We start from the raw sequence: 23,794 nt of genomic DNA, 5'->3' as shown, positions 1-23,794 counted from the left end.
GCGGAGGTTGCAGTGAGCCGAGGTGGCACCATTGCACTCCAGCCTGGGCAACAGAGCGAGACTCCATCTCAGAAAAAAAAAAAAAAAGCAAAAATTAAAAAAAAAAAATAGGTCTTTTCCTCTGCTCTGAAACCTTCAATGGTTCCACAGCCCCACTGGAAAATGAGCAGATTCTTCAAATAGTCACCGAAGCTCTGGTCCAACTGGACTTCATCTGTTCTGTCCCCTGCTGCCACCCACCTGTGCCCCTCCTGCCTCTACTGGCCAGGTTTCTCCAGCCCTCCCCTCTACACACGCGCACACACACACACACACACACACACTCTGCACTTTCCAGCCTTCAGGCCTTTGCCTGCACTGCTCCCGGCAGAGAGAAGGCACTCCCACACCCCCGTGTCTGTCTTTCTCTTTCTCTCACCGCCTCATTCTCGCTGTTGCCCCTGCGAGGGCTCACCTGGCTGTCCGGAAGATGAGGCTACTGCCCAGGCCCCTCTCATCCTCATGGAGACATTGGAAGGCCATCAGGAGGCTGTAATCCAGCACGTTGAGCTCCCGGAGGAAAGTGGTGTCCAGTTCCATCTGGCGGAGGAACCAGCTCCGCTGGGGCCCTGCCGGAGCATCAGTGCCCCCACCTGAGCGCACCACCATGGTGCTTCACACACTCTGCCCCGTGACAGGAGGTGGCATGTCTGTCCCCATCTCACAAATAAGGAAACTCATCTGCCTTGGTCACCTAGCTAGGAAGTTGTGGAGCCTGAATTTGAACTCTGCTCTGCCTGATTCCAGAATCTGGTCTCAATGACTCAGGCAGAGGGCAGCAGGGACACCCTTCTAAATTTCACCCTGAATGAAGGAGGAGCAGGCAGTGGCCACCCCCTTGGCTCACCCAGGTTGATGGTCTTGCCCTGAAAGTTGAGGTCCTTCAGCACCAGGACAAGGGGGCTGCCCTCAGGGGCAGGTTCCACCCAGCGGCTCACCTCGCAGCCTTTGATGTCATACCTGAGTGGGGGGACAGAATTCAGCTTTACATAGATTTGAGACACACAGAGACTCTCACAAGAGCTTCCAGTGACTACTCATGTGCACTGAACTCATTACATAAATCATCCCCAAACCTCAGCACAACCCTTCTCTTGTTTCTGTCTTTCTTTTTTTAGACAAGGCCTTGCTCTGTCACCCAGGCTAGAGTACAGTGACACAAACATGGCTCACTGAGGCCTTGACCTCCTGGGCACAATCAATCCTCCCACCTCAGCCTCCCAAGTAGCTGGGACTACGGGCACATGCCACCACACCCAGGGCTATTTTTTTTTTTTTTAGATGGAGTTTCACTCTTGTTGCCCAGGCTGGTGTGCAATGATGTGATCTCGGCTCACTGCAACCTCAGCCTCCCGGGTTCAAGCGATTCTCCTGCCTCAGCCCTCCGAGTAACTGGGATTACAAGCGCCTGCCACCGTGCTCAGCTAATTTTGTATTTTTAGTAGAGACAGGGTTTCTCCACGCTGGTCAGGCTGGTCTTGAACTCAGGACCTCAGGTAATCTGCCTACCTTGGCCTCCCAAAGTGTTGGGATTATAGGCATGAGCTACTGTTCCTGGCCAATTTTTTCATTTTTTATAGAGGCAGGGTCTCACTATATTGCCTAGGGTGGTCTCCAACTCCTGGGCTCACGTAATCCTCCTCCCTTGGCCTCCCAAAGTGCTGTGATTACAAACACAACCTACCATGCCTGGCCCTGTAGCTGAACTTGTCTATTATTGTTTCTGAGTTAAAGATAAGAGCAGAGGCCAGGCGCGGTGGCTCAAGCCTGTAATCCCAGCACTTTGGGAGGCCGAGGCGGGTGGATCACGAGGTCAAGAGATCGAGACCATCCTGGTCAACATGGTGAAACCCCGTCTCTACTAAAAATACAAAACATTAGCTGGGCATGGTGGCGCGTGCCTGTAATCCCAGCTACTCAGGAGGCTGAGGCAGGAGAATTGCCTGAACCCGGGAGGCGGAGGTTGCAGTGAGCCGAGATCGCACCATTGCACTCCAGCCTGGGTAATAAGAGCGAAACTCTGTCTCAAAAAAAAAAAAAAAAAAAAAAGATAAGAGCAGAGCAGGTATTCACACTCAGGCTGCTGGAGGCCCAGCCTAGGCTTAAGCCCTGCCTGTGCCTGCTTCTGGACACCTTGTCACCCCTCAGGATGTCCCAAACACAGGGATCCAACCCTAGGCGGCCTACCAGGAAGGCCTGGGGGTAGCCAATGGCAAGGGGTGGAGTGGCAGGGGAGCGCTCACAGGGAACCAGTGGGCAAAGTGAGTGCTGGAGGGCACAGGGGGCCACGTGCATGTGGCCAGAGGCTGGATCTGAGTCCCTGCTCCCCACATGTTAGTTGTGTGGCCTTCTCCTTCCTCGGCTTCTCATCTAGGAAGGAGGATAAGAGCTGCCCCTCAGCGTCCTCCTGGGAATTAAAAAGGTGCGAAGGGTCCAACACGGCGCCTAACACATGCTGAGTGCTCCAGAGACGCTGGGCATCGACTTCATTGTCTCCCACCCCCCAGATCTTGGGAATGCCCTTCTCCTTCCTGGGCCTCAGTTTTGCTGTCTGGCTAGGGAGTGTGGGTGCTTCAGGCGGTGAGTTCTGGCTGGGGTGGGGCTCCCAAGCCTGCTCCAGGCCACTCACCTCTCAGAGATGCGGCCGGGGGGGTAGAAGACGCTCTGCATGATGATGAAGTATGTCTGGGGGCCGGGACAGGGAGTGAGGGAGGCCAGCTGTCGCCCTCCAGCCGCCCGCTCTGCCCAGCCACCTCACCTCAGCCTCACCCACCTTCTTTCCCCGGTCCACCCGCAGACTGTGCACTCCTGGAAGGTGAGAGGACGCCGGGTGAGGGTCTCCAAACTCCACCACCGGGGTTCTTCCGGCGCCAGTCCCAGCGCCAGGCCACACCTCCTTCTCAAGATCCGCAGCACCCGGACCCTTCCACGGCTGGGGTTCGGATCCCGACCCGACCCCACCTCTAAACACAGCCTCAGTGGTGCCCCGCCCCCACGCATGACCCCGCCCCCACGTTGTCCAATCTCAAATTCACCCACTTGGGCCTCCCCCACGTACCTCGGCCTCCCCAGGTACATTACCACCTGGGACCCGCCCCCACCGAGCCCCGCCCGCAGCTGCGTACCCAGCAACCGCGCCAGCAGCGAGTGCGGGTGTCGCTGCAGGTGCTGCACGTAGCGGGGCAGGTGGGCGAGCAGCACCTGCACCTCCCGGCGCCCCTGGGTCTTCAGGAAGAAGCGCTGGTCGTGGCTGGGGGGCAGGAGAAAGAGGTCACTGCCCAGACCTGGCTGGAGCGGCTCCCACCCGGCCCCCTTCCCCGACCTGGGCCGCGGATCTCGCTCCCGGGTCTCTGTACAGCCCCTCTCCTCCGGCCCCCGTTCTCCTTTTCTCCCCGGTCATTTGTCCTCCATCCGGCCCTGACCCTCCCTGATTAAGGCCGCTCTGTTTCTCTCTTCACGGGGCCCTCGCTGCCACTGGGAATTCTGCCCTCCCAGCCAGGGGCACCACTCCCACCCCTACCCCACCCCTGCTGCAAGCTCACGACAGGAAGAAGCTGGCCTTGCTCTTGGATGTGCTGAGAAACTGCAGGTAGGGGCCGCCGGGGCCCAGCGCAGCCTGATAGTCCTCCTCCGCCAGGCCCAGAGAGCGGCGCAGCCAGGCAAAGGCGGGGCCGGCCAGCGTGCCTAGCTCGAAGCCCTGCAGGGGAGGAAGAGCTGCCTCTGGAGTGTCTGCGTGGGCCCAGGTGTGTGAGGTGGTCCTGGGTCAGGAGGGGCAGGGTGGCCACACCCTTCCTGCAAGGCTCAAGGCTCAAGGCTCAGGGACAAGCCTTCACTCCCACTGCACAGATGAGAAAACTGCAGAGGAGAGAGCAAGATCATCACACGCCCCTCCCACACAGGACTAGGGCTTCCTACCTCATGAACCTGGGTTAGGACCTCGGAGAAATCGTCCTGGGAGGGCGGCCCCTGCAGGGAGAGGTAGAGGAGCTCAGAGCAAGCCTCAGTCTCCTGCTGCCTGCCCCAGGATCTCCAGATGTCCTGCACCTGGCCTGTCCCACTCCTTCAGTTTGATTCCTTCAGCAAACTGGGACTGGAGTTGTCTCTGGGTGTGCCTGAGTAGGGCAAACGCGTTGCTTGCCCTCCCAGGGCTGCCAGGGTGCAAGAATGATCCATGCAAGGCCTGAGTGTATCTCATCCACCGCTGGGTCCCCAGCACCAGGCCATGAGTTCAAGCTAGGCATGTTCCCAGACTCAGGCCAGATTCCATTCAGTACAAGGGGATGGCCCTGAAGCCAAGGGACCTGCCTGATGCAACCTGGGAGGGGCAAGATCAGAGAAGACTTCCTGGGGGTGGTGACCGCTAAGCTGAAATCTAAAGGGTAGTGGAGATGAAGAGCAGAATGCTTGCGGCAGTAGCAACAGCATTGGTGGCTGCCAGCAAGGGAAGGAGGGCCCCAGTGGGTAAAGCCAGTGAGGGAGTGTGAATGAGACTGAACGCAGCTGGATCTGGAGGTCATGCTGAGTACTGGGGAGCCATGGAAGCTTTTCAGCAGGTGACGAGGTCAGTTTGTAATTTACAGAACTCCTTCGAGTTTCTACACTCTCCCTGGACCTCCAGGTCCCTGTGCCCAGATGTGGCCTGTGGAATGTGGTCCCACTGCACACACATGCACACACACAAACACCACACATGCTCACCCAGGTCCGCCCAGCTGCTGAGCTTGCAGTTGGGCCACGTTTCTGCTGAGCCAGCCCTGCCTCAGCCTGGGCTCCAGAGAGGATGGGCCAGACCAGCAGGGTGGGGGTAGGTCCCTTTCCAACCATATACCCTGGCAGGGCTGGAAAGGCCTCAGAAATCAAGGGGTACAATCTCCCCCCATAATATAAATGGGGACACCGAGGCCCAGAGAGAGGCAGAGACTCACCTTGAGTCACACAGCAACCACCTGAGTCAGGGGGTTCCTCACACCCCAACACACCCTAGACTTTCCAGCTCCCACACGAGCATATTCCTCCCTCTCTGCCTTCCTCCCCTTGATATCCCTCTCTGATCCTCACACCTGCAGTTTTAGTCAGACAGGGCATCAGCCAAGCCTTGCCATTGCTGGTGTGGAGATTCGTGGGACAGATGGGCCACTCACCGTGGGTGGGTGGTCCATGGAGACCTGGGTGGCAGCCCACAGCCCTGCCTGCATCATGCACGTCATCCCATGCAGCTCATGCCCCGGGCTGATCTCAAACAGGCCCAGGCGAGACTGCTTTTCTCGGAGGCGCCAGAGAAGCCCCCGGCGGCTGGAGGTCACTGCTCTGCATCCAGCCTCAGGGGAGGGGGCCAGGACCTGGTGGGAGGAGGCACAGGACACAAACAGCCTGTGGCAGCATCACAGAGGAAAAAGATCAGGGTTCAAGTCCCACTTCCACTTCTTGTGAGACTTCCCCTCATCTCTTTCTGCCTCAGTTTCCTCCGCTGTAAAATAGGGATGATGCTGGCACCCAGAGGGGCCGCATAGTGCCTGGCATGCAGTCAGCACCTGAATAGAGGGATGATTATGATTATCAGTAGGTAGGGTATGCGCTCTGCAGTCAAAGCTGGCCTGAGACTGACATCTCTCACCAGCCCTGTGACCTCAGGTAAGTCGCCTAACCCTTCTGTGGCTTATTTTTTCATCTGCAACGTGAAAACTAGAACAGCTCCTTCGTGGCAGGTATGAACTCTTGTTACTGTTGAGTTTGAGCTCCTTGCACGAGAACCTTGATAGTAGGAGCTGTGATGCCGGAGATTCAGTCACATCTATTCCATTCGCCTATGCTGAGTGCCTCCAGGCCAGCACGGAGGGCCAGCACTATCCTTGTCATAGCCGCTGACCCACCGGGAGTAGGCATCCACCGTGTGCCCCGCACTGGATGAGAGCTTGACCTCCTAACAGCCCCCTGAAGGAGGAGCTCTGGCATCCTCTCCATTTTCCCGATAAGAAACTGAGGAAGTGCTGAGGGATCCCCGCCAGGCCGCCCTTCTGCATACCTGGCGCCCAACGTGGGGCGTGTCCCCACCAGCTGCAGGGCCCCTCCCTGGCTTGGATGGGGGCGTGTCCGCGCCTCTCGCCAAGGAGAGGCCCGGCCCCTACCCACCAACCCTTCCCTCTCCTGTTCTCTCTGGGGTCCGCACCTACCTCAAGGGGCCCCGGGCTCGGCGCGGCCATCGCCCCCGCAGCAGCTTCCCGGGCTGGCCACGTTCCCCGCTGCCCCGCAGCAGGAGTCAGGCCCCGCCCCTGCCTCGCGGCCGACCAATCACGTGGCGCCGACCGTAGCTGCACCCAATCCGCGCAGGGGGCGCTGGCGATCGCCTGCGGGTCCCGCCCCCGCGGCTGCAGCATCCTTGAGACCTCGGCCCGGCTGGGGCGGGGCCGCCAGACGTTGGCTGGGGTGCCGCGGACGGAGCACCCCCATTTTCCGCCCAGGGCGGGGGGACTCTGGTCGCCAGGGCCGCCTGGGGAGGCCAGTAACCTAAATTCTGTGCCGCCCACCCACTCTGGCGTGAAATTCCCATTGACGGTCTTTTGGGTGAAAAAACAGAGATCTAGAGAAAGAAGTCACTACCTCTAGATCACACAGGAAAGTCGGGGACATCCATTCATTGAACACATAGATACTGAACACTCACTGTGGGCCAGCAGTGCTAGGCCCTGGGGATTTAGTGGTGATTGAGAGGGAGGGGCTCAGCTGCCTGCGTGATCTTTAAAAGCATCATTCCGATGACGTCACTCTCGTGCTTAAAGCCTACAGAGGCTCCCATGGCAGTGGAATAAAATCCAAACGCCTCACTCTGGCCCCAGGCCATCTCAAACCACTCTCCCTACACTCACCACTGAGCGGCACGAGCGGCAGGGGCCCCTCCTGTTCCTTAACTGCCAAACTCTCCGTTTGCATTTTCTATTCCCTCTGCTTGAAATTCTTGACCCCAGACTGCCACTCGCCTTGTTCCTTCATCACCTTGCTAGACTCCAACAGAGCGCTCTCCTCCCTGACTCCTGACCACATCACCTTTATTTTCTTCACCATCCTAACACTGTCAGAGACTGTCTTGTTCATTATTTATTACATCTCCTCCTGGGGTGGGGATGCCATGAATGCAGGGGCCATGTCACCCCTGCTTCCTGGCTCAGTGCCTGGTGCAAGCCGGTGCTTGATGAGCATCTATGGGACAAGGTGAGTAAGGCATGCAAAAGGCCTTGGCGAGTTCAGAAAGTGAAAGTCCAGAGAGGCTGAAGAGGAGAAAGCAGGCTGGCAGGCAGGGCCTCATGTGGACCCAGAGAGGGATTGTGGGTCTGGGTGTGAGTGTGAGACGCCAAGGTGTGAGAGTTTTTTGTTTGTTTTGAGATGGAATCTCACTCTGTTGCCCAGGCTAGAGTGCAATGGCACAATCTCCGCTCACTGCAACCTCCGCCTCCGGGTTCAAGCGACTCTCATGCCTTAGCCTCCTGAGTAGCTGGGATTACACGTACACGTCACCACATCCGGCAATTTTTTTTTCTTTTTTTTTTTTTTTGCGTTGGAGTCTTGCTCTGTCACCGACGGCTTCCTGACCGTCGTGCAGTGGTGCAATCTTGGCTTACTGCAACCTCTGCCTCCTGGATTCAGGCGATTCTTCCGCCTCAGCCTCCCGAGTAGCTGGAACCAGAGGCTCTTTCCACCACGCCCGGCTAATTTTTGTATTTTTAGTACAGATGGGATTTCACCATGTTAGCCAGGATGGTCTCGATCTTTTGACCTCGTGATCTGCCCAACTCGGCCTCACAAAGTGCTCGGATTACAGGCGTGAACCACCGCAACCGGCCAAGTTTTGTATTTTTAGTAGAGACAGGGTTTCGCCATGTTGGCCAGGCTGGTCTTGAATTGCTGACCTCAAGTGATCCACCCACCTTGGCCTCCCAAAGTGCTGGGGTAGGGCCACAGCCCCACAGGGTCGTGGGGTGTCCCCTATTGCTGTGTTGAGTCACAGGATCCAAGAAATAAAGAGACAGGACACAGAAGAAATGGAAAAGAGCAGCTGGGCTCCAGGGGCCGCACCACCTATGAGCGGAGACAGGCGAGGCCCTGAACGTCCAGAAGCATCTGTATTTATTAGGTACAAGGCAGGGGGAAGGGTCATGAGTAAGCTCATCTATAGACTTAATGATAGGGCATACATAATCACATGAGTAGCAAGCGAGGGGGCCACCCCTTTAGGTCACCTAGTTAGAGAGGTGGGCTGTGCGCAGTAGGGGGCTGTGCCATGTGCAGTACTACAGGGTCGTGTACAAAAGGGGGGTCCACCCCCATTAGGTCACCGAGGCAAGGGGGTGAGCTGTGTGCAACAAGTGCCATGTGCAACACTTCTTATCTGGGGGCCCGAGACTTCCCTATAGAAGGATGCTGTAAACCAATGCAGTGGAAGCTGACAGAGTGTGCTCTTCTCTAAGATAATTTATAGGAGGATGATTTGAGCCAGCCCAGTGGCAAGACAGGGTGTACAGCCGCTGTGGCACAATTACACCAGAGGGGTTCTTCTCCCTCGGTTGTTCAGGGGTCTCAGGCCTGAGGCCTACCTTCCACAAGAACTGGGTGCAAGGTACAGCCACTCCTTTTCAGGAGGAATAACTCTTGCTCCAAGCTGGCCACGCAGTGGGTACTGAGTGCTGCTGTCTAGGCCCTGACCTGCCATATATGTATGTCCTTTCAGGCAGTGGCGCTACCGCCTGGGTCATTGGTTCTTGTCCTGGCCTGGCTGTTTTCCCATATACTTGCTTCTGTTCTGTGACTGCTCGAGGCATTCCTCCTACTACAAACTACTGTGTGATTATATAGAAAGATTAAATAAATCAGCACTAAATGTGTTGGTACAGCTCCGACTACAATCCATTATATGATTATATAGAAAGATTATATATAACATATATATGTAACCTACGTATGTATACATATATATATATATATACACACACACACATATAAGCTAGATATAAGATTATATGGGACTAAGTATGATTATATATATAAGGTAGATATAAGTAAACAGTAAGTTATACTTCAAGCACTAATTGTGCCTGGGGTCTGCATAGCCCTCCTTCCTCGGTGCCCATGTTGGGGGTTACCCACATGCTGGGATTACAGGCATGAGCCATCATGCCTGGTCAAGGTGTGTGTTTTTGAAGGGCACTGGTTGTCATGCATAGTTGGACTGGTGGGGCCAGAGCAGGCAGGAGAAGTGGTGAGGAAGCCGTCGGTGACTTAGGCCAGATGGTAGCTTTGCATCAGGAAGGTGACTGGAGGCCGGGAGAAAAGTGGAGGGAGAATTGATAAAGTTTGGGGTCCCGTTGGTGGAGGGATAGGGAAGAAAGCCAGGTAAGGGACACAGGACATCAGTCACTAGAGGGGGCAGGGCATGAGGGGGAGAGCCAGGTTTGGGAGAAGTCTGAGAATTCAGCTCATGAGAGGATGTATTTGAGGTTCTCACGATGGCATCCGATGAGGATGTCGGGCGGGCAGCTGGGCCACGTGCAGCGCATCGGGCCAGAGGTGAGCCTGGTGAGGGTGAGAAGGCCTGCGACACACCCCTGAGGAGCCCAGCGTCACATGGCAGAAGACAGCATGAGTGAGACATCAAGTAGCAGAACTGTCATCACAGCCAGGCGTGGTGGCTCACGCCTGCAATCCCAGCTCTTTGGGAGGCTGAGGCGGGCAGATCACTTGAGGTCAGGAGTTCGAGACCAGCCTGGCCACCACGGCAAAACCCCATCTCTACTAAAAATACAAAAGTTAGCTGGGCATGGTGTTGGGCACCTGTAATCCCAGCTACTCAGTAGACTGAGGCAGGAAGATCACTTAACCTGGGCGACAGATTGAGACTCTGTCACAAACAAACAAAAAGAATGGTCATTACAGATATCAAGAGAGTGGCTGACAGTGGATCAGGAGATGTCAAAGGCCAAATGTGACTGAGAGTCAAGCAAACATCCTTTGGATTTTGAAGCATGGACATCAGCCAGGCGCTGTGGCTCATGCCTGTAATCCTAGCACTTTGGGAGGCTAAGGTGGGCGGATCACCTGAGGTGGGGAGTTCAAGACCAGCCTGACCAACATGGAGAAACCCCATCTCTGCTAAAAATACAAAATTAGCCAGGCATGGTGGCTCATGCCTGTAATCCCAGCTACTCGAGAGGCTGAGGTAGAAGAATTGCTGGAACCCAGGAGGCTGCAGGTTGCAGTGAGCCAAGATTGTGCCATTGCACTCCAGCCTGAGCAACAAGAGCGAAACTCTAAAAAAAAAAAAAATTCAAAATAAAAAAAATAAAGAGCGGGCACCACTGGTGGCCTCAGTGGCTGGACCCTGCCTGGAGTGATGGGGACAGACGCTGAGTGTGGCAGGAGGTAAGGAAATGCAGGCGGCAGGTGTGGACTGCCTTTGGGGAGGCTTCGTGAAATGGACAGAGGGAGCTACCTGGTGGGAACTACCGGGTTGGAGGACCTGTAAGTGGGATCCCAGATCATGCCCAGGAAACAATGGGAGGATCCTGTGGAGATGTAGAGGTTTTTCTCAAGATGGGGGGCCATCCATGACCTCAGGCTCCCACTACAGCAGTTGAGGGATGGAGGGTTAGGATCCAAAGTCCAAGCGGGCAACTCTGCCTGGACTAGAGGACAGAGCGTGGAGCAGGTGGGGACTGGGCAGGTGTCTGCAGTTGGTCTCTTTTTTCTCTGTGATGAGGGAGGGTCCTGGGTTTGAGGGATGGGGGTTTACACTAGATGCCGTGGAGAACCGCGGAGCCAGCTGCCCAGGCGAGGTAGGACTGGTGGAAGGCTGGGGGGTGGGCCAGTCCAGCCAGCCTAACACAGAGCAGCCTCTGCTGCTCAGGGCCATGTTAAGTTGGGCTGTGGGGCTTTTAGGGGAGCGGCCCAAGGGTCCCTAAAGTAATGAATCCATCCTGACCAAGCTGGCACAGGGGAGGCATGGCAGAGGGGTGCCAGGGTCTCCACTGACACCCAGCTGTGATCTCCACTGGGTGGGAAGCATGTCTGTCCCAGTGCCTGCTTTATCCCTAGCGCACAGGTTCAGGGAAGGAGGCCCTGAGGCACCCCCATTGCACAGGATCTCCTGACCCAAGACCGATGGAGGGGCCAGCTCCTAGCCCCCTTCAGCCCCGACACTCGGGAAACAGCACAGAGACAAACACACAATCAGTCAGCATTTATTGGTCAGCTCTCCCAAACAGGCCAGCTCTGGGGTTGGGGGGGCTGGGCCTCCATGAGGAGTGGTCGGTCAGTGGGCCCAGGGTGGCTGCCATAATGTGCCCTGAGCCCTACGTGTGGTCCTGGGGTCTGTCAGTCCTTCACCAGGCTTTCCAGGTCCAGAAGGGCTTGTGGGGTGTGGGGCTGTGTCAGGCTAAGGAAAGTTGCCTTGGTGGAGGAGAGGGCTTGTGGGGAGAGGTCAGAGGTCACACATGCGACCTTAGAAACTGCTAAGTTCAATGTTAGCATGTGACAAGAGGGGAAATGCGGCATGATGGCAGAACCCAGGGGAAAAGGTGGCAGGGAGTCTGAGAGTGAGGTCGGGAGGACTAGCATCTTTCAGGCCCTGGGCAAGAAGGGGGTGACCAGAGTCTTCCAGGTGTCCCTCCCTCCTATTTTCTGGAAGGGAGAGCAGGGGAGGGGGCTCCAGTCAGTCAGGGCTAAGTTCCATGCCATGGGGACTCTGCAGGACAGCCAGGCTTGGGGCGTCACTGTGCCTGGGAAGGTTCTGCAGGCTCCCCTGCTCGGTCCCTGCCCTGGAGGGGAGGCAGAGAAGGGGCTGGCAGCCTCATCCTCGCAGGACCTTCACTGAGTCTTCTTGGTCACCCTCTTACTCTTCAGCATCACGTAGGTGATGAACAGTCCTGGAATACACAGACCAGAAAGGCCATGTAATGTCTGGGCTCAGGCTGCTGGGAGGTCAGGGCATGACACGGCAGAGCCACCCACTTGCAGGGCTGTGCACGTACCCAACCACCCTCCAGGGGACCTGCTCATCTTCACAATCATTCATCAAGCCATACATCCACTCACATTCATTCAGCAAACACCAACCGAGTGCCTGCCTTAGGCAAGATGCTACATTTAATGTTTCAGATTCCAAGGGGAACAAGATCCACCCATCTGTCGATCACCCAATCAACCACCTGTCCACCTACCTACACCTCACCCACCCACCCATCCATTCACCCATCATCCAGGCACCTGGCTGCTGACTGACTCATCCAAATGACTGTGAGCACAACCTCAGTACCACAGCCCATTCTAGATGCACAGTAATGATGGAGACACAGTCCCCATCCCTAGGAAGCCACGAGATAGAGAGGGGCAGGAATTAGAAGTCAGGGTAATGAGAGGGTGACTGAGGTGAGCAGAGTGATAATGGGGTTGGGGGAAGAAAAGAGGGGGATGGGTCACTGGAGTCCAAAAAGCCTGAGGCACCAGGAAGCCCAGAGGCTACTGACTGGCAGCCTCGAAGGATAACCAGAAAACCCCAGGGGTGAGTGCAGGGCAAGGAGCTTCCAGCAGTGCCAAAGTGTGGAAGCACCTTCAGAGGTGGGTCCTCCCGAAACCCTGCCCAGGGTCAAGGGGAGGAGGTGATGACTTACCCACAAACAGGAGTAGCAGGAGGCCTGCGGCCAGCGGGATGGCGACAGCATAGGCGCGGGGCAGGAAATACTTGTGGATGACATGCTGGCTGTCGATGAATGGCTGGCATCGAGGGCAGAGCTCTGGTGAGCCTTGCTCGCCTTGCCCAGGCCCCAAGCCCAAACATCCCACCTCTTCCATCTAAGGGGCTGACCCATTCAGAGCATTGGGACTGGATTTGCTTTTCTTTAAGATTATAGGATTTGGGTGTTATGTTTTTTTCCTTCCTTAATTTTTTTTTCTCTTGAGCAATGTGATGGTTAATACTGATCCTTCCTTAATTTCTGACTGGTATTTACCAGGCACTTGCTTTGGTGCCTGCCACAGGTTGGTGGTGGGGACAAGAGAACAGGGGACAAGAGATGTGCCCCAAGGCACTCACAGCCTAGCAAATGGTACATGAGGAATCCTCGATTGATTCCCAACCTGGGCCTCCAGGATTTTTCACTAGTATTTTTCTTTAAAAGATACCACGTTCTGCACTTCCAAACACACTGCACTTCTTAAGTAATGACCAACAAGTTTTCCCACAATAAAAAAAAATATCCTAAAGGCCTTCACAAATATCACTGGCGCTCGCCATGGCCAAGAGTCAGCAGGATAACCCAGAAGGAATAGAACTCCTCCAGAAGTCAAAGCAAGCTGGAAACAGCTTAAGTGTAGCGGCTAAGGATGCAATCTTGAGCTACATCTTTCTCCCCGAGCCTCAGCTATCTCATCTATAAAATGCGGCACCATTGGCATCTTCCTCATAGAATTGTTCTGGAGATTTCATGAGATGAGGCAGGCAGTGATGCCAGCGCCGTGCCTAGCGCCTGTATTGTAGCTGCTTTGGCGGTGCCAGAGCTCGGGGAAGGTGAGCAGCGGGCGGGGAGAATGACATACCAAGAGAATCACCCAGGCGGTGTAGTAGGTGAAGATGATCAGGCTAACGGCGACGAGGCCGAGTCCCACCACCTGGTCTGTCCCCGTGGCCTGGAGAAAAGGGAGGTCTCAGCTGACAAAGTGACTCTCCATTTCCGCGCACAAATGGAAGCCGGGCGTCGCGGCCGTATCATTGTCTAAGCTTCCCATTCATTCAACAGATGTTAGAGGGCTGACTAGGGATCAGTTTCTAGGCTGAGAGAATGCCAGGCCTCGGTGTTGTCGTCCGTACAATGGGTAGGCGGGAGAGCAATCCCCGTTCCAAGTGCCCAAGTCCCAGCTCCTGAGCAGACCCGGAACCCCACCCCCCAGACCGAGTGCCGTATCTCCGGCACTCGGTCCCAATCTCACCATTTCACCCGGCACTCAGTCACCAGAGCCGCAAGCCACATCCGGTTCCGGGTGACGCTTTCCGGTTTTGGACCGCGGAGCACGCCGGGAGTTGTAGTTCCCAGGCCGGCTCAGGTTTCAGGCCCCACGTGGCCCGAGACTAGCAGGAACCGCCTTCTCCCCTTTGCATTTCGGGAAATGTAGTTCTTAAGGACATTGCCAGGCGGGTTGCTGCCCGAATCTCCCTAGGGAATGGGACCGAGTTGGGAACCCAGACTCCCCGGCCTTCATAGCCATAGTCCTGTAGCCGCCCCACCAAAAGCTAATCTCTAAACATCCCAGAGTCCTGGAGCCAGAGTGGGATGGGAGGGAGGGATCGGAAGTTCCATTTTTCAGATGGGAAAAGCGAGGTTCAGAGGGGTAGATCCTAGTCAGTGGTGAAACCGACACGGGTGGGAGAGGTGCAGACAATGTCGACTTTCCGGCCTGGGATGGGTGGGGGAGGGTCTGTCCGGAGCCCGCATGGATGGGGAGGATCTGGATTGGTGGAGAGGGGGCGCCCCCTCACCATCGCCCGGTTTCCTGGGCCACCCTTCGGACGTCCCCTCCCTCCCTTCACTGGGTGCCTCTCGGAGCAGCCCAAACACGTTTTGGACCGGGACCCGCCCACCGGCCCCTCCCCGGTCTTGGAGGGCCCTTCCTCTGAGAAGAAAGCGATGTTGGGCCAGATCATCTTCCAGGCTTCTCCAGCTACAGAGACAGGAACGCGGTCCCTCGCCACTCATGCGGCGGCTGCTCCTCCGGGTCTCACCGTGACGCCACGTCCCTCAGGGAAGCCAGCCGTGAAGGCTTTTTATTTATTTATTTTTGAAATGAAGTCTTGCTTTTGTCACCCAGGCTGGAGTACAATGGCACAATCTCGGCTCACTGCAACCTCCGCCTCCCCGGTTCAAGTGATTCTCCTGCCTTGGCCTCCCGAGTAGCTGGGATTACAAGAGCCCACCACCACGCCCAGCTAAATTTTGTATTTTTAGTAGAGACGAGGTTTTGCCATGTTGGCCAGGGAGGTCTCGAACTCCTGACCTCGTGATCCGCCCATCTCGGCCTCCCAAAGTGCTGGGATTACAGGCATGAGCCATCGCGCCTGGCTTTTTTTAAATTCCATGTTGCCCAGGCTGGTGTTGAACTCCTGGACTCAAACGATCCTCCCAACTCGGCCCCCCAAAGTGTTAGAATTACAGGCATGAGCCACCGTGCCCAGCGCCCTGTGCCTTTTAATTCACTGATGCATTTTTTAATCTGGCCCTATCAGCTACCTGAGGGTAGGGTCTGTGGTTGCTCCTGTATCCCTGGCAGAAGGCTTGGCACAAAGAGCTTTTTTTTTTTCCTGAGATGGAGTCTCACTCTGTCACCCAAGCTGGAGTGCAGGGGCATGATCTCGTCTCACTGCAACCTCCGTCTCCTGGGTTCAAGTGATTCTCCTGCCTCAGCCTCCTAAGTAGCTGGGACTACAGGGGTGCACCATCACACCCAGCTAATTTTTGTATTTTTAGTAGAGATGGTTTTTCACCATGTTGGCCAGGTTGGTCTCAAACTCCTGACCTCAGGTGATCTGCCCGACTCAGCCTCCCAATGTGCTGGGATTACAGGCGTGAGCCACCGCGCTCAGCCCAAAGTAAGAGCTTTGAACGAATCAGCCAGCTTTAAGATTCAGTGATTGTTTGGATCCTGGAGTGCTACAGAGTACAGCATCTGGGGACTCCAGGCCTCCCTGAGGAGTTATGTGGAGGCCCTTGGCCTGCTGTCCCCACCTGGGGGGTTCGGGGAGAGATGTGCTGTGAGCCTGGCATGGTTTGCTCTCTCTGGCATTTATCTCCTTGGTTTGTTGGAAGCCCATCTCTGACTATGGAGTAAAGCTGACAAGAGCAACTGCTTTTTTCTTTTTTTGAGCTGGGAGTCTTGCTTTGTTGCCCAGGGTGGAGTGCAATGGCGCAGTCTTGGCTCACTGCAACCTCTACCTCCTGGGTTCCAGCGATTCTCCTGCCTTAGCCTCCTGAGTAGCTGGGATTACAGGCACTCACCACCACGCCTAGCTTATTTTTGTATTTTGAGTAGGGAGGGGTTTTCCCCATGTTGGGTTTTCCCTTCTCTCTCAGGAGACTCAGCTCAGCTAGGAGCCCACTTTTACCCACCTCCCTGGTTGTGCACAGAACAGAGGAAGGGTTTAAAGGGGCCAAGAGTGAGGGTCAGCACTGAGGAGTGGTGTGAATGCTATCCTGGTGTAGAGCTGGAGCCCTGGTTGCTTCTGGCCTGGCCAAAACCATTGGCCACCTCCTGGCCAAAACTTCCTGCCACCTCCAAGCTTGTTAAAGACCTAGAGTGACTTGCCTGTCCCAGAGCAACCTGTGACAGACACGGGTGAGGGGCCCAGGGCAAGCCAAGCCCGTAAAGGACAGCAGCCTGGGCTTTTGTTTGGGAACACACTCGTACCTCCTACAGGTCAGGCTGCACACCTGTGTTATATGATAACCCCATTTGCAGGTAAGGAAACTGAGTCACAGTTATTTGTCCTCAGGCATGCTCCTTAGAGGCCACTTGATTGCAGGGAAGGTCCAAAGGGCAGTGGTTAGAACTTGGCCCTGAGGACAGGGCTTTCACATGGTAGGAGCCTGGGAGGTAATGGTCTTCTCAGTTTCCTCCCCAGGAATCTGGAGCGATGAAGGTGGTGACACGATTGTGACCGTAGCCAAGGAGAACCCTGGGCCCCTACAGCTTCCCCACCCTGGAATGTCACTATACATATTTGACTTCCTTCTGATGTTGTCTTTGATCCTAAAGTCAACATGATAAGGTAAAAACAAGGTAAAAACAAAACAGCAAAAGAAACAAAAGCCGAAACATTTAATTTTTTCCCCCAAACCAAGACACTGACACTAGGCCGATTTCCCCTAACAATGTTATTTTCTACAACAGAAGCTGGGACAGAGAAACAAACACAGCCACTGAAGGAGTGGTGGCAACATTCTGTTAGAAAGGAGGGGAATTAAAGAAAAGAAAGACCCCTCCCTCCATCTCCTTGATTACCTCCCTAAAGACAGAGGAAAACATGGACACCTCCATCCTGGCAGACATGCCATGTGGTCAGTTTGTGAGGTAAACAGGAAAAAAAAAAAAAAAAAACCCTAAAGATATTGTAGACCTTTATTTTCTTTAAATCTGCTAATAAAAACGTTAAACTTTGAAGATTCCAAACTGACATTGCATAGACCAATTCCTTTCCAAAAATATCTCTGATATACTCTGCATCTCTCTTAATATATAGAATTTGAAGTCCAGGAGCTGTGGGCACCTGGTGGGTATTCACTGAGCTCAAGGGGACGCGAAGGCTGAAGACAGGGCTCCCACATGGGGGCAACAAGGCCACACCTTCTGGGCTCTGGCTCCAGCCAGCATCAATTTGGTTGTGACTGAATTCTCAGTCCAATCACCCTGGCCCAGGGCCTGGCATGAGAGGATGTGGCAGGCTCTGTCTCCTTCTGGGGTTCCTGGTCTGGAGGAGTTTCCCCAACATTGCCAAAGACAGCTGTTTTCTGCCCAAAGCCCCAGAGCTTTGAATGAGATGCAAATCTACCCTGAATGCACCTCCATCCTAGGCTGGGTGAGGTCACAGACACAGAAGGGCAGGACAGAACTCCCCCATCGTCTGGGGCCAATTCGTCTGGACACAGTGCAGTCAGCTTCCTTTTAAAGTGCCAGTATCTGTGGGGCAGGAGGGGACCCTCGGGGCTGAGCAGAGCCTTCTCCAGCCCGAGCAAACACTGTCCCGCCTTGGCAGGCACCTTCTAACATTCATTTTCTAAGAGTTAGGTGAGTAAAACAACAACAAATGCTAAAAATGCTCTGGTCCCAATGCCGGGGAGTTCAAAGACCAAGAAGCCCAACTCTCACCAGCAGGGGCAGATGGGGAACTAGGGAAGGAACCTCCCAGCCTGGGGAGGGCACCTGTACCCCTCCCAGAGAGAGAAGCCCTATCCCGGACCCCAGCGCTGCTGGAACCAGCCGGCAGGTGGGGCAGAGAAAAGCAGCACTCCCCTCACCTGGGGGAGGAGGCAATATTGAACTGTGAACTCAACAAGAAAAGAGAGGAGGAAAGAAAAATGAAAAAAGCTACAGGGCAGAGTAAACACCAGCCTGCTGGGTTTATACAAAATGAGTGAAATTTAAAAGGGGCAGGGAGTTTGTCCAGGGACTGGCTGGCAGCCAGAACCCACCTTCAAGCAAGTTACAAGGACTGGGGGGAAAGTGCTGAGAGCAGAGGCTTTAGTTGGGGGCAGGGCCAGACTGCTCCCTGCTGGGAAAGCACACCCCTTAAAGGAGCCCTTCCCCCTTGCCCAGATAGGGAACGCTTCCAGAGGAAGGCTGAGGCTTTTCTGGCAAGGAAACCAGCTCCAGACCAGTCCAGCCACGGTCCACCTGCCTCTCTGGCATCCGCCCCAGTCTGGGCAGCTGACCCTGGGGGCAGAGGACTTTGTTTGCTCCAACCTTCTTCCTGCAGGAGAACCAGCTGCTCAGGACCCAGCCTTGGGCAGAGGGCACCGTCGGTGCTCAGACCTTTCTCAGCACGGGTCTCAGACCTGTGCTGGAGCTGACTGGAGGGAGGAGAGGCAGCACCCGTTCCCGCCGGGCTGCTGGGCCCTGGGCCACTGACTGCACAGCAGGCAGTGACCAGGAGTCCTTGGGAAGGGGCCCAGGGAAGGGAAGGTGAGGGGTCAGCGGGGCTGTGCTTGGGTGGGGGCAGTGAGCATGTGCAAAGTGCAGGCTGCAATGCAGCGGGGGGCATTTACCGGGGAGGCAGGGGTCTCCATCTGGAGTGTGGGTGGGGTCTGAGGTCATAGCTCCCAGGAAGAGGCTGCCAGCAGGTCCCCCAGGACACAAGGAAGGGACAGCTGAAGCACTAAGCAGTCAGACGGTCACAGGTGGCAGGATTCTGGAGGCGGTCTGCGCCCCCCCCCACAACCACCAGGGCAAGGGAACAATGGAGCAAGGGCCTGCCACCGAGACATGACCAAAGCCAGTGCTCCTAGAGTGGGGACACAGGTAGACAGGCCCCTCAGCCATAGGCATCCCTGCATTTAGGAGCCGCTGCATGTCCTCAGCCAGAGGGACAGGTCTCTAGCAGAGGCAGTCCTGGCCAGCTGTCTGGCCCCCGGGCTACACGGGCCCACCTGGCCTGCCCTCTAGTGGTTCAGAGAATATTCACAGTGGTGCCTGGACCTTGGCTGGCCAGGAGGGTCCCACCGTGGATGGGAGGGTAATGGAATGATGCTAGGGGGACAGTGTGGACTGGAGTGCGTGGAGGAGGCATGGACGAGATGTGGCGCAAAGGTGATCCAAAGGGGAACGTTCCTCATGGAATGATGCGGGCCTGGACTCCAGAGAAAACAGCCCGGACACCTCCTCCTCAATGGCTTTCAATCACAACTGGCTCATAGACCCCAGAAGAAACCCTGCAGGTGAGAGACAGGTCAGCATGTCCCCCTCAATGCCCCATTTCCTGAGCGCTCCAATGGACCCGGCCTTTGGAGATGCTTCACAAGCAGGTGCTGTTAACCTGCAGGAGAACCAGCTGCTTGGAACCCTTAGGGCAAAGGGGCTAAGACCGAGGCCCAGCGATGGTAGCCCAAGGTGACACAGATAGTAAGCATCAGAGTCTGTGGGGCCTGCAGAGCCCTTCTGGGCACGCCTGGCTGTGCCACCCCATCCTCATGGTCACCTTGGCAGGGAGTGACTGCACCCTGCCCCACTTAACAGGTGAAGAAACTGAAGCTGAGAGGGACATGAGGGTGGCCAAGAGGGCGGTGGGGTCAGGAAACCTGATCAGTTCCTTTCCCTGCCGAGCCCAGGCCCAGCCGTGGAGCTGGGGACTCTCGGGCCTCAGCAAGTAGCTCTGCTGTGATCTTGCTCCCGACCAGACTGGTTTCTACTCTCCCTGAGCTGTTTCCTCATTTTCAGAGGGGTCCAGGGAGGGGTGTTTACAAACCCCTAAGGAAGCCAGCCCCTCGGTTTCCTTCTTGCTCACTGCACCCCCACCCCCAACCCAGAGCAGCCCAGGAGGATACTGGGAGGAGACGGTTGCCATTCCAGGCTGTGGCCAGCAGGAGTCAGCAGAGCAGCATGAGAGGGCAGACCCTGCGCGGAGGCCTGGCCACACCTCCTCTCTGGGGATATGGATGTTAGGCTGGCACCTTCCCAGCTGGCGCTTGTGGAAAGCTCACTCGCTCGCTCACTCATTCATTCATTCGGTGAACCAAAAGGACATGGAGGGCCAGGCACACAGTCAACGTGCTCTGAATGGATGCCTGTGGCGTGGCACTCTGGAAACCGTAGTTCCTGCAAGTCTGGTCCTATCTACCCCCCCATCTGTGGGTGCCGTGTAGGCAACAGCCTGCATCATACCCAGCTGTGTCCTTGGCACCTTGCTCAGGGCCCGGTGCCTTTTCCCTACGAGAAAGATTTGTTTAGGAAATCCATGAGGGATCACCACCACCATTCATCCCCAGTCCCTGGAGCTGGGAGGAAGAGGAAGGGAGGGTCCTAAATAAACACATGTGAGGCCCCTGCCGTGTGCTGAGCCCTGAGACAGGCAGTGCCCAAGGTGACCCTGTGAACCGTGGGAAATGACTGGGCCTGCTGCTGCCCTCACTGTCCCAGGCTCCCAGGTGAGGTGGTGGTGTCCACACTGCCTGACAGATGGAAAAAGAGAGGTTCAGAGACACGACAGGCCCAGGGTCACACTGTGATGACAAGACTTGGCATTCAAAGCCAGGTGAGTGAATTATGGGGACTCTGCTCTCACCCCCAAGCCCCAGCTGCCCCGGCGACCCTTCTCTGAGCCTGCCCCTACCTGTTGGCAAGCTGGATGCCGCTCAGCGTGGCGGAGCCATCGCGGCTCACGAACAGCCGGAGGTTGCTGTCTGTGGGGACACGGGGGAGGATGGAGGCTGAGTGGAGCAGGGCCAGCCCTTGGAGCAGGCAGCCTCACCCCCACCAGCCCGGCCCAGCTTACCCTCGGTGTTGCTGCCATCCGTGAAGTCCTGGCTCTGCACAATCTTCTCCACGATGGCATCCGCGTCGATCCGCGTGTCATCCACCCAGGTCGGGTGGCTCTCCACCGAGTCCTTCTTCCGCCTGGGTCGGGTGGGGGACAAGTCACTCAAAATGTCCCCATGCGCTCTGTGCTGTACTTCACTGAACCCTCGCATGCACAATAGGGTGCAGGTGCCGTCACAAGCCGCTTTTATAGATGAGGATGCCAGGCACTGAACAGATAAGTCAGCTCCCCAAAGCCACCCAGCGCATAAGGAGCGGCTGTAACAGCGCAGAAGGAGTGGCTGTAACAGTGCAGAAGGAGCGGCTCTAACAGCGCAGGAGTGGCTCTAAGGCTCAGTCCAGCTGTCGGGCCCACAGACCATGCTGCTGTCCAATCTGCAAAACCACAGCAGCCATGAACAGAACCTGCTGTATGCCCGGGACGGCTGCACCCTTCATGGCTATCAGCTGGTGGAATTGTCACCATCCAACCCTCTGAGGTGGGGACCCTACAGTCCCTGTGTTACAGGTAAAGAAGCAGAGGTTCAAGGCACCACCAGGAGGGGTCTGTTCTCCAGGGAGCACCAAGAGGCAGGCTTACCTGAATGAGCGGTCAGACAGATGCAGGGGCCGGGGTGGCCGAGGTGGCTTCTCCAGGGGCCGGTGCTCCCGCTCACTGCCCTCAGGGCCCTCCACAGTCATGCCGAGGCCCCCAGAGGCGCTGCTGCTGGTGGACGTGTTGCGGCGGTGCGTCAGGTCCGAGAGGCTGGAGGAGCACGAGTGCTCTGTGCTGTAGCCTGTGGGGGGCACGGCGGGGGAGCATCGTGATGGGGGATCCCGGGGAAGGAGGAGGCCGCAGGGGCAGGGCCAGGCAGCCACTCACTGGAGATCCTGGACTGCTGGCTGGCGTAGCTGGAGTTGCGGGAGTGGCCAGAGTGGAAGACCTCCTCAGGGCTGGACAGGTTCTGCTCAGGTTCCTCCGACAGCCCTGGAAGGCAGAAAGGGGCAGGGGATGAGGGGACAGGGGTCACCCAGTGCTGCTCACCCTCACCACCATGCCCTCACAGAGCCTCCCATGGTGGGGCATCACTTAACAGACTGAAAAATGGGTTCAGAGGAGCAGCAACCCGCCTGAGCCACAGGTCACCCTCAGAACCCAGGTCCGTTCATTCCACAGAGGGCCTCCTTGTGTAGGGTGCCCACCATAGGCCAGTGAGGAGGAAGAACGTGGAACAAAAACGGCCTCCACTACCCACAGCTGCAGTGAGAGGTGCAGAGCAGGGAGCAGTGCTTACTGGGGGTCTGGCCCAGTCTGGGGACAGGGAAGGCTTCTCCAAGGAGACGGCCTTAACGGCAGACCTCCAGGACACAGCGCAGGAGGGAGCCAGCTAAGGCCTCAGGGCAAGGGCCTTCCAGGCTCAGAGAACAGCATCAGCAGAGGCCCTGAGGCTGGAGGGGCCTGGGTCAGTGGAGTTGGAGTGGAGGGGACAGGGTAAGGGGGAGTGGGGGAAACAGGCTGGCCCAAAGGGACAGGCCCACAGTCCTGTCCCAAGTCACCCATAAGCCCAACTTCAAAACAGATTTTCCTGGCACTCCCCAGCAGGAAGCACAAGAAAGCAGGTGGGACCCACCCAGGACTCCCGAGCACCCACCTGCCCTCCCACCTAACACAGGAAGGAAGGACTCATCCATGCCCTCTTCAGAGAAGGGCACACCCAGGCCACAGGCAGCACCCCAGGCTGGCCTTTGTGCCCACCCATAACCATGTGGCTTTTCAAGTCCCCAACAGATCCTCTGCATATGGGGGAGCCCAGCTCAAGGCAAGTGGGCACTCAAGTCCCACCCTGCCTGGGAGAGAGGCCTCTTCTACTTCACACAAAGGCACCACCTTTGCTGGGGTGGCCTGGTCCCCAGACACATCTCTTCTGGGGACCCCCATCCTGGGGATGGACAGGGTAATAGTGCGGGGAAGTCCCAGCTTTCTGCTCTGGGTCTCAGCTGGCTGTGTTGGTCGGGGAAAAGGGAGTGGAGGACGGCAGGGCCCTTGAGGTCAGAGAGTCCCTCACCACTCCCAGTCTGCAGGGGCAGAATCACCCACCAAGCATCTGTGGGGCCACACAAGGCCTGTGTTCTAAGTGATTCTGTGAGACAATCATGGTTGCCACGTGACGCCTTGCCTGGGGGCAGTCCAGAGCCTCCTGTCTCGGCAGCACCCCCTCCTCCTAGTTGCCACACTGCCTCCTCTGGGGGTTGGGGCTCTTTCGCATTTTGTATAACAACATTAGTACCAGTGATAATTTGATAAAAACAGACTGAGTGCTTACCATGTGCCAGGCAGGCGCCCACATGTGCAGTTAATCCCCAAAGCAACCTGGGATGTAATTGCTATTACCAATCCCATTTTCCAGAGAACACCGAGACAGCAAGAGGCGAACTGGCCAGTCAAGGTCATAGAGCACATGGGAGAGCAAGAGCTCCCAGCCCGTCCTTCTGCCAGGTATACTGTGCCCCGATCCCCCAAATGCAGCCCAGACATCGCCTCCTCAGGGAAGCCTTCCCTGGCCCCAGATGGATCCTGCCTTCTGGGCCTGTCTCTCCCAGCTCTCATCCCGTTTGCAGGTAGACATGCATGCCATGCTTGATTGAGGCCTGTTTCTCCTGCTAGACTGCAGGGCCATGAGGGTAGGGATGCCACATCAGTCTCAGTCCAGGGCACTTC

At 56.4% G+C, this 23,794-nt stretch overlaps 3 protein-coding genes across 4 annotated transcripts in view; all 3 read right to left on the bottom strand.

Annotated features, from left to right (window-relative positions):
• The window catches only part of PIP5KL1 (phosphatidylinositol-4-phosphate 5-kinase like 1), a 9,168-nt gene extending 2,858 nt beyond the window's left edge, over positions 1-6,310 (bottom strand). Inside the window, exons 1-9 of one of the 2 annotated variants that reach the window (XM_037745894.1) lie at positions 6,210-6,310; positions 5,181-5,381; positions 3,955-4,005; positions 3,582-3,736; positions 3,165-3,289; positions 2,813-2,847; positions 2,669-2,724; positions 887-999; positions 455-608 (exon numbers count right to left, since the gene is read on the bottom strand). In XM_037745894.1, coding sequence (XP_037601822.1) covers positions 455-608; positions 887-999; positions 2,669-2,724; positions 2,813-2,847; positions 3,165-3,289; positions 3,582-3,736; positions 3,955-4,005; positions 5,181-5,381; positions 6,210-6,239 — 920 coding nt within the window. In that variant the 5' untranslated portion in view covers positions 6,240-6,310. The remainder of the gene's footprint in view (positions 1-454; positions 609-886; positions 1,000-2,668; positions 2,725-2,812; positions 2,848-3,164; positions 3,290-3,581; positions 3,737-3,954; positions 4,006-5,180; positions 5,382-6,209) is intronic. The other variant, XM_037745895.1, reaches the window with a different exon arrangement.
• A 4,937-nt stretch (positions 6,311-11,247) lies between these two features.
• Positions 11,248-14,806, bottom strand: DPM2 (dolichyl-phosphate mannosyltransferase subunit 2, regulatory). Its single transcript, XM_017549042.2, has 4 exons — positions 14,008-14,806; positions 13,618-13,707; positions 12,693-12,795; positions 11,248-11,948 (listed from the first exon to the last, which is right to left on the bottom strand). The coding sequence occupies exons 1-4, from the start codon at positions 14,008-14,010 to the stop codon at positions 11,890-11,892; spliced, it is 255 nt and encodes an 84-aa protein (XP_017404531.1). The 5' UTR covers positions 14,011-14,806; the 3' UTR covers positions 11,248-11,889.
• Positions 14,807-16,867: 2,061 nt separating this feature from the next.
• The window catches only part of FAM102A (family with sequence similarity 102 member A), a 40,191-nt gene continuing 33,264 nt past the window's right edge, over positions 16,868-23,794 (bottom strand). The window contains exons 7-11 of the mRNA XM_017549041.2: positions 21,959-22,063; positions 21,677-21,872; positions 21,053-21,174; positions 20,891-20,960; positions 16,868-19,493 (exon numbers count right to left, since the gene is read on the bottom strand). Coding sequence (XP_017404530.1) covers positions 19,448-19,493; positions 20,891-20,960; positions 21,053-21,174; positions 21,677-21,872; positions 21,959-22,063 — 539 coding nt within the window. The 3' untranslated portion in view covers positions 16,868-19,447. The remainder of the gene's footprint in view (positions 19,494-20,890; positions 20,961-21,052; positions 21,175-21,676; positions 21,873-21,958; positions 22,064-23,794) is intronic.

Source organism: Cebus imitator, unplaced genomic scaffold, assembly GCF_001604975.1.
Source record: "Cebus imitator isolate Cc_AM_T3 unplaced genomic scaffold, Cebus_imitator-1.0 Scaffold216, whole genome shotgun sequence".
In the NCBI taxonomy this organism is placed as follows: domain Eukaryota; kingdom Metazoa; phylum Chordata; class Mammalia; order Primates; family Cebidae; genus Cebus; species Cebus imitator.
The sequence above is the reverse complement of the archived record's forward strand: the minus strand, read 5'-3'. Positions and strand labels throughout refer to the sequence as shown.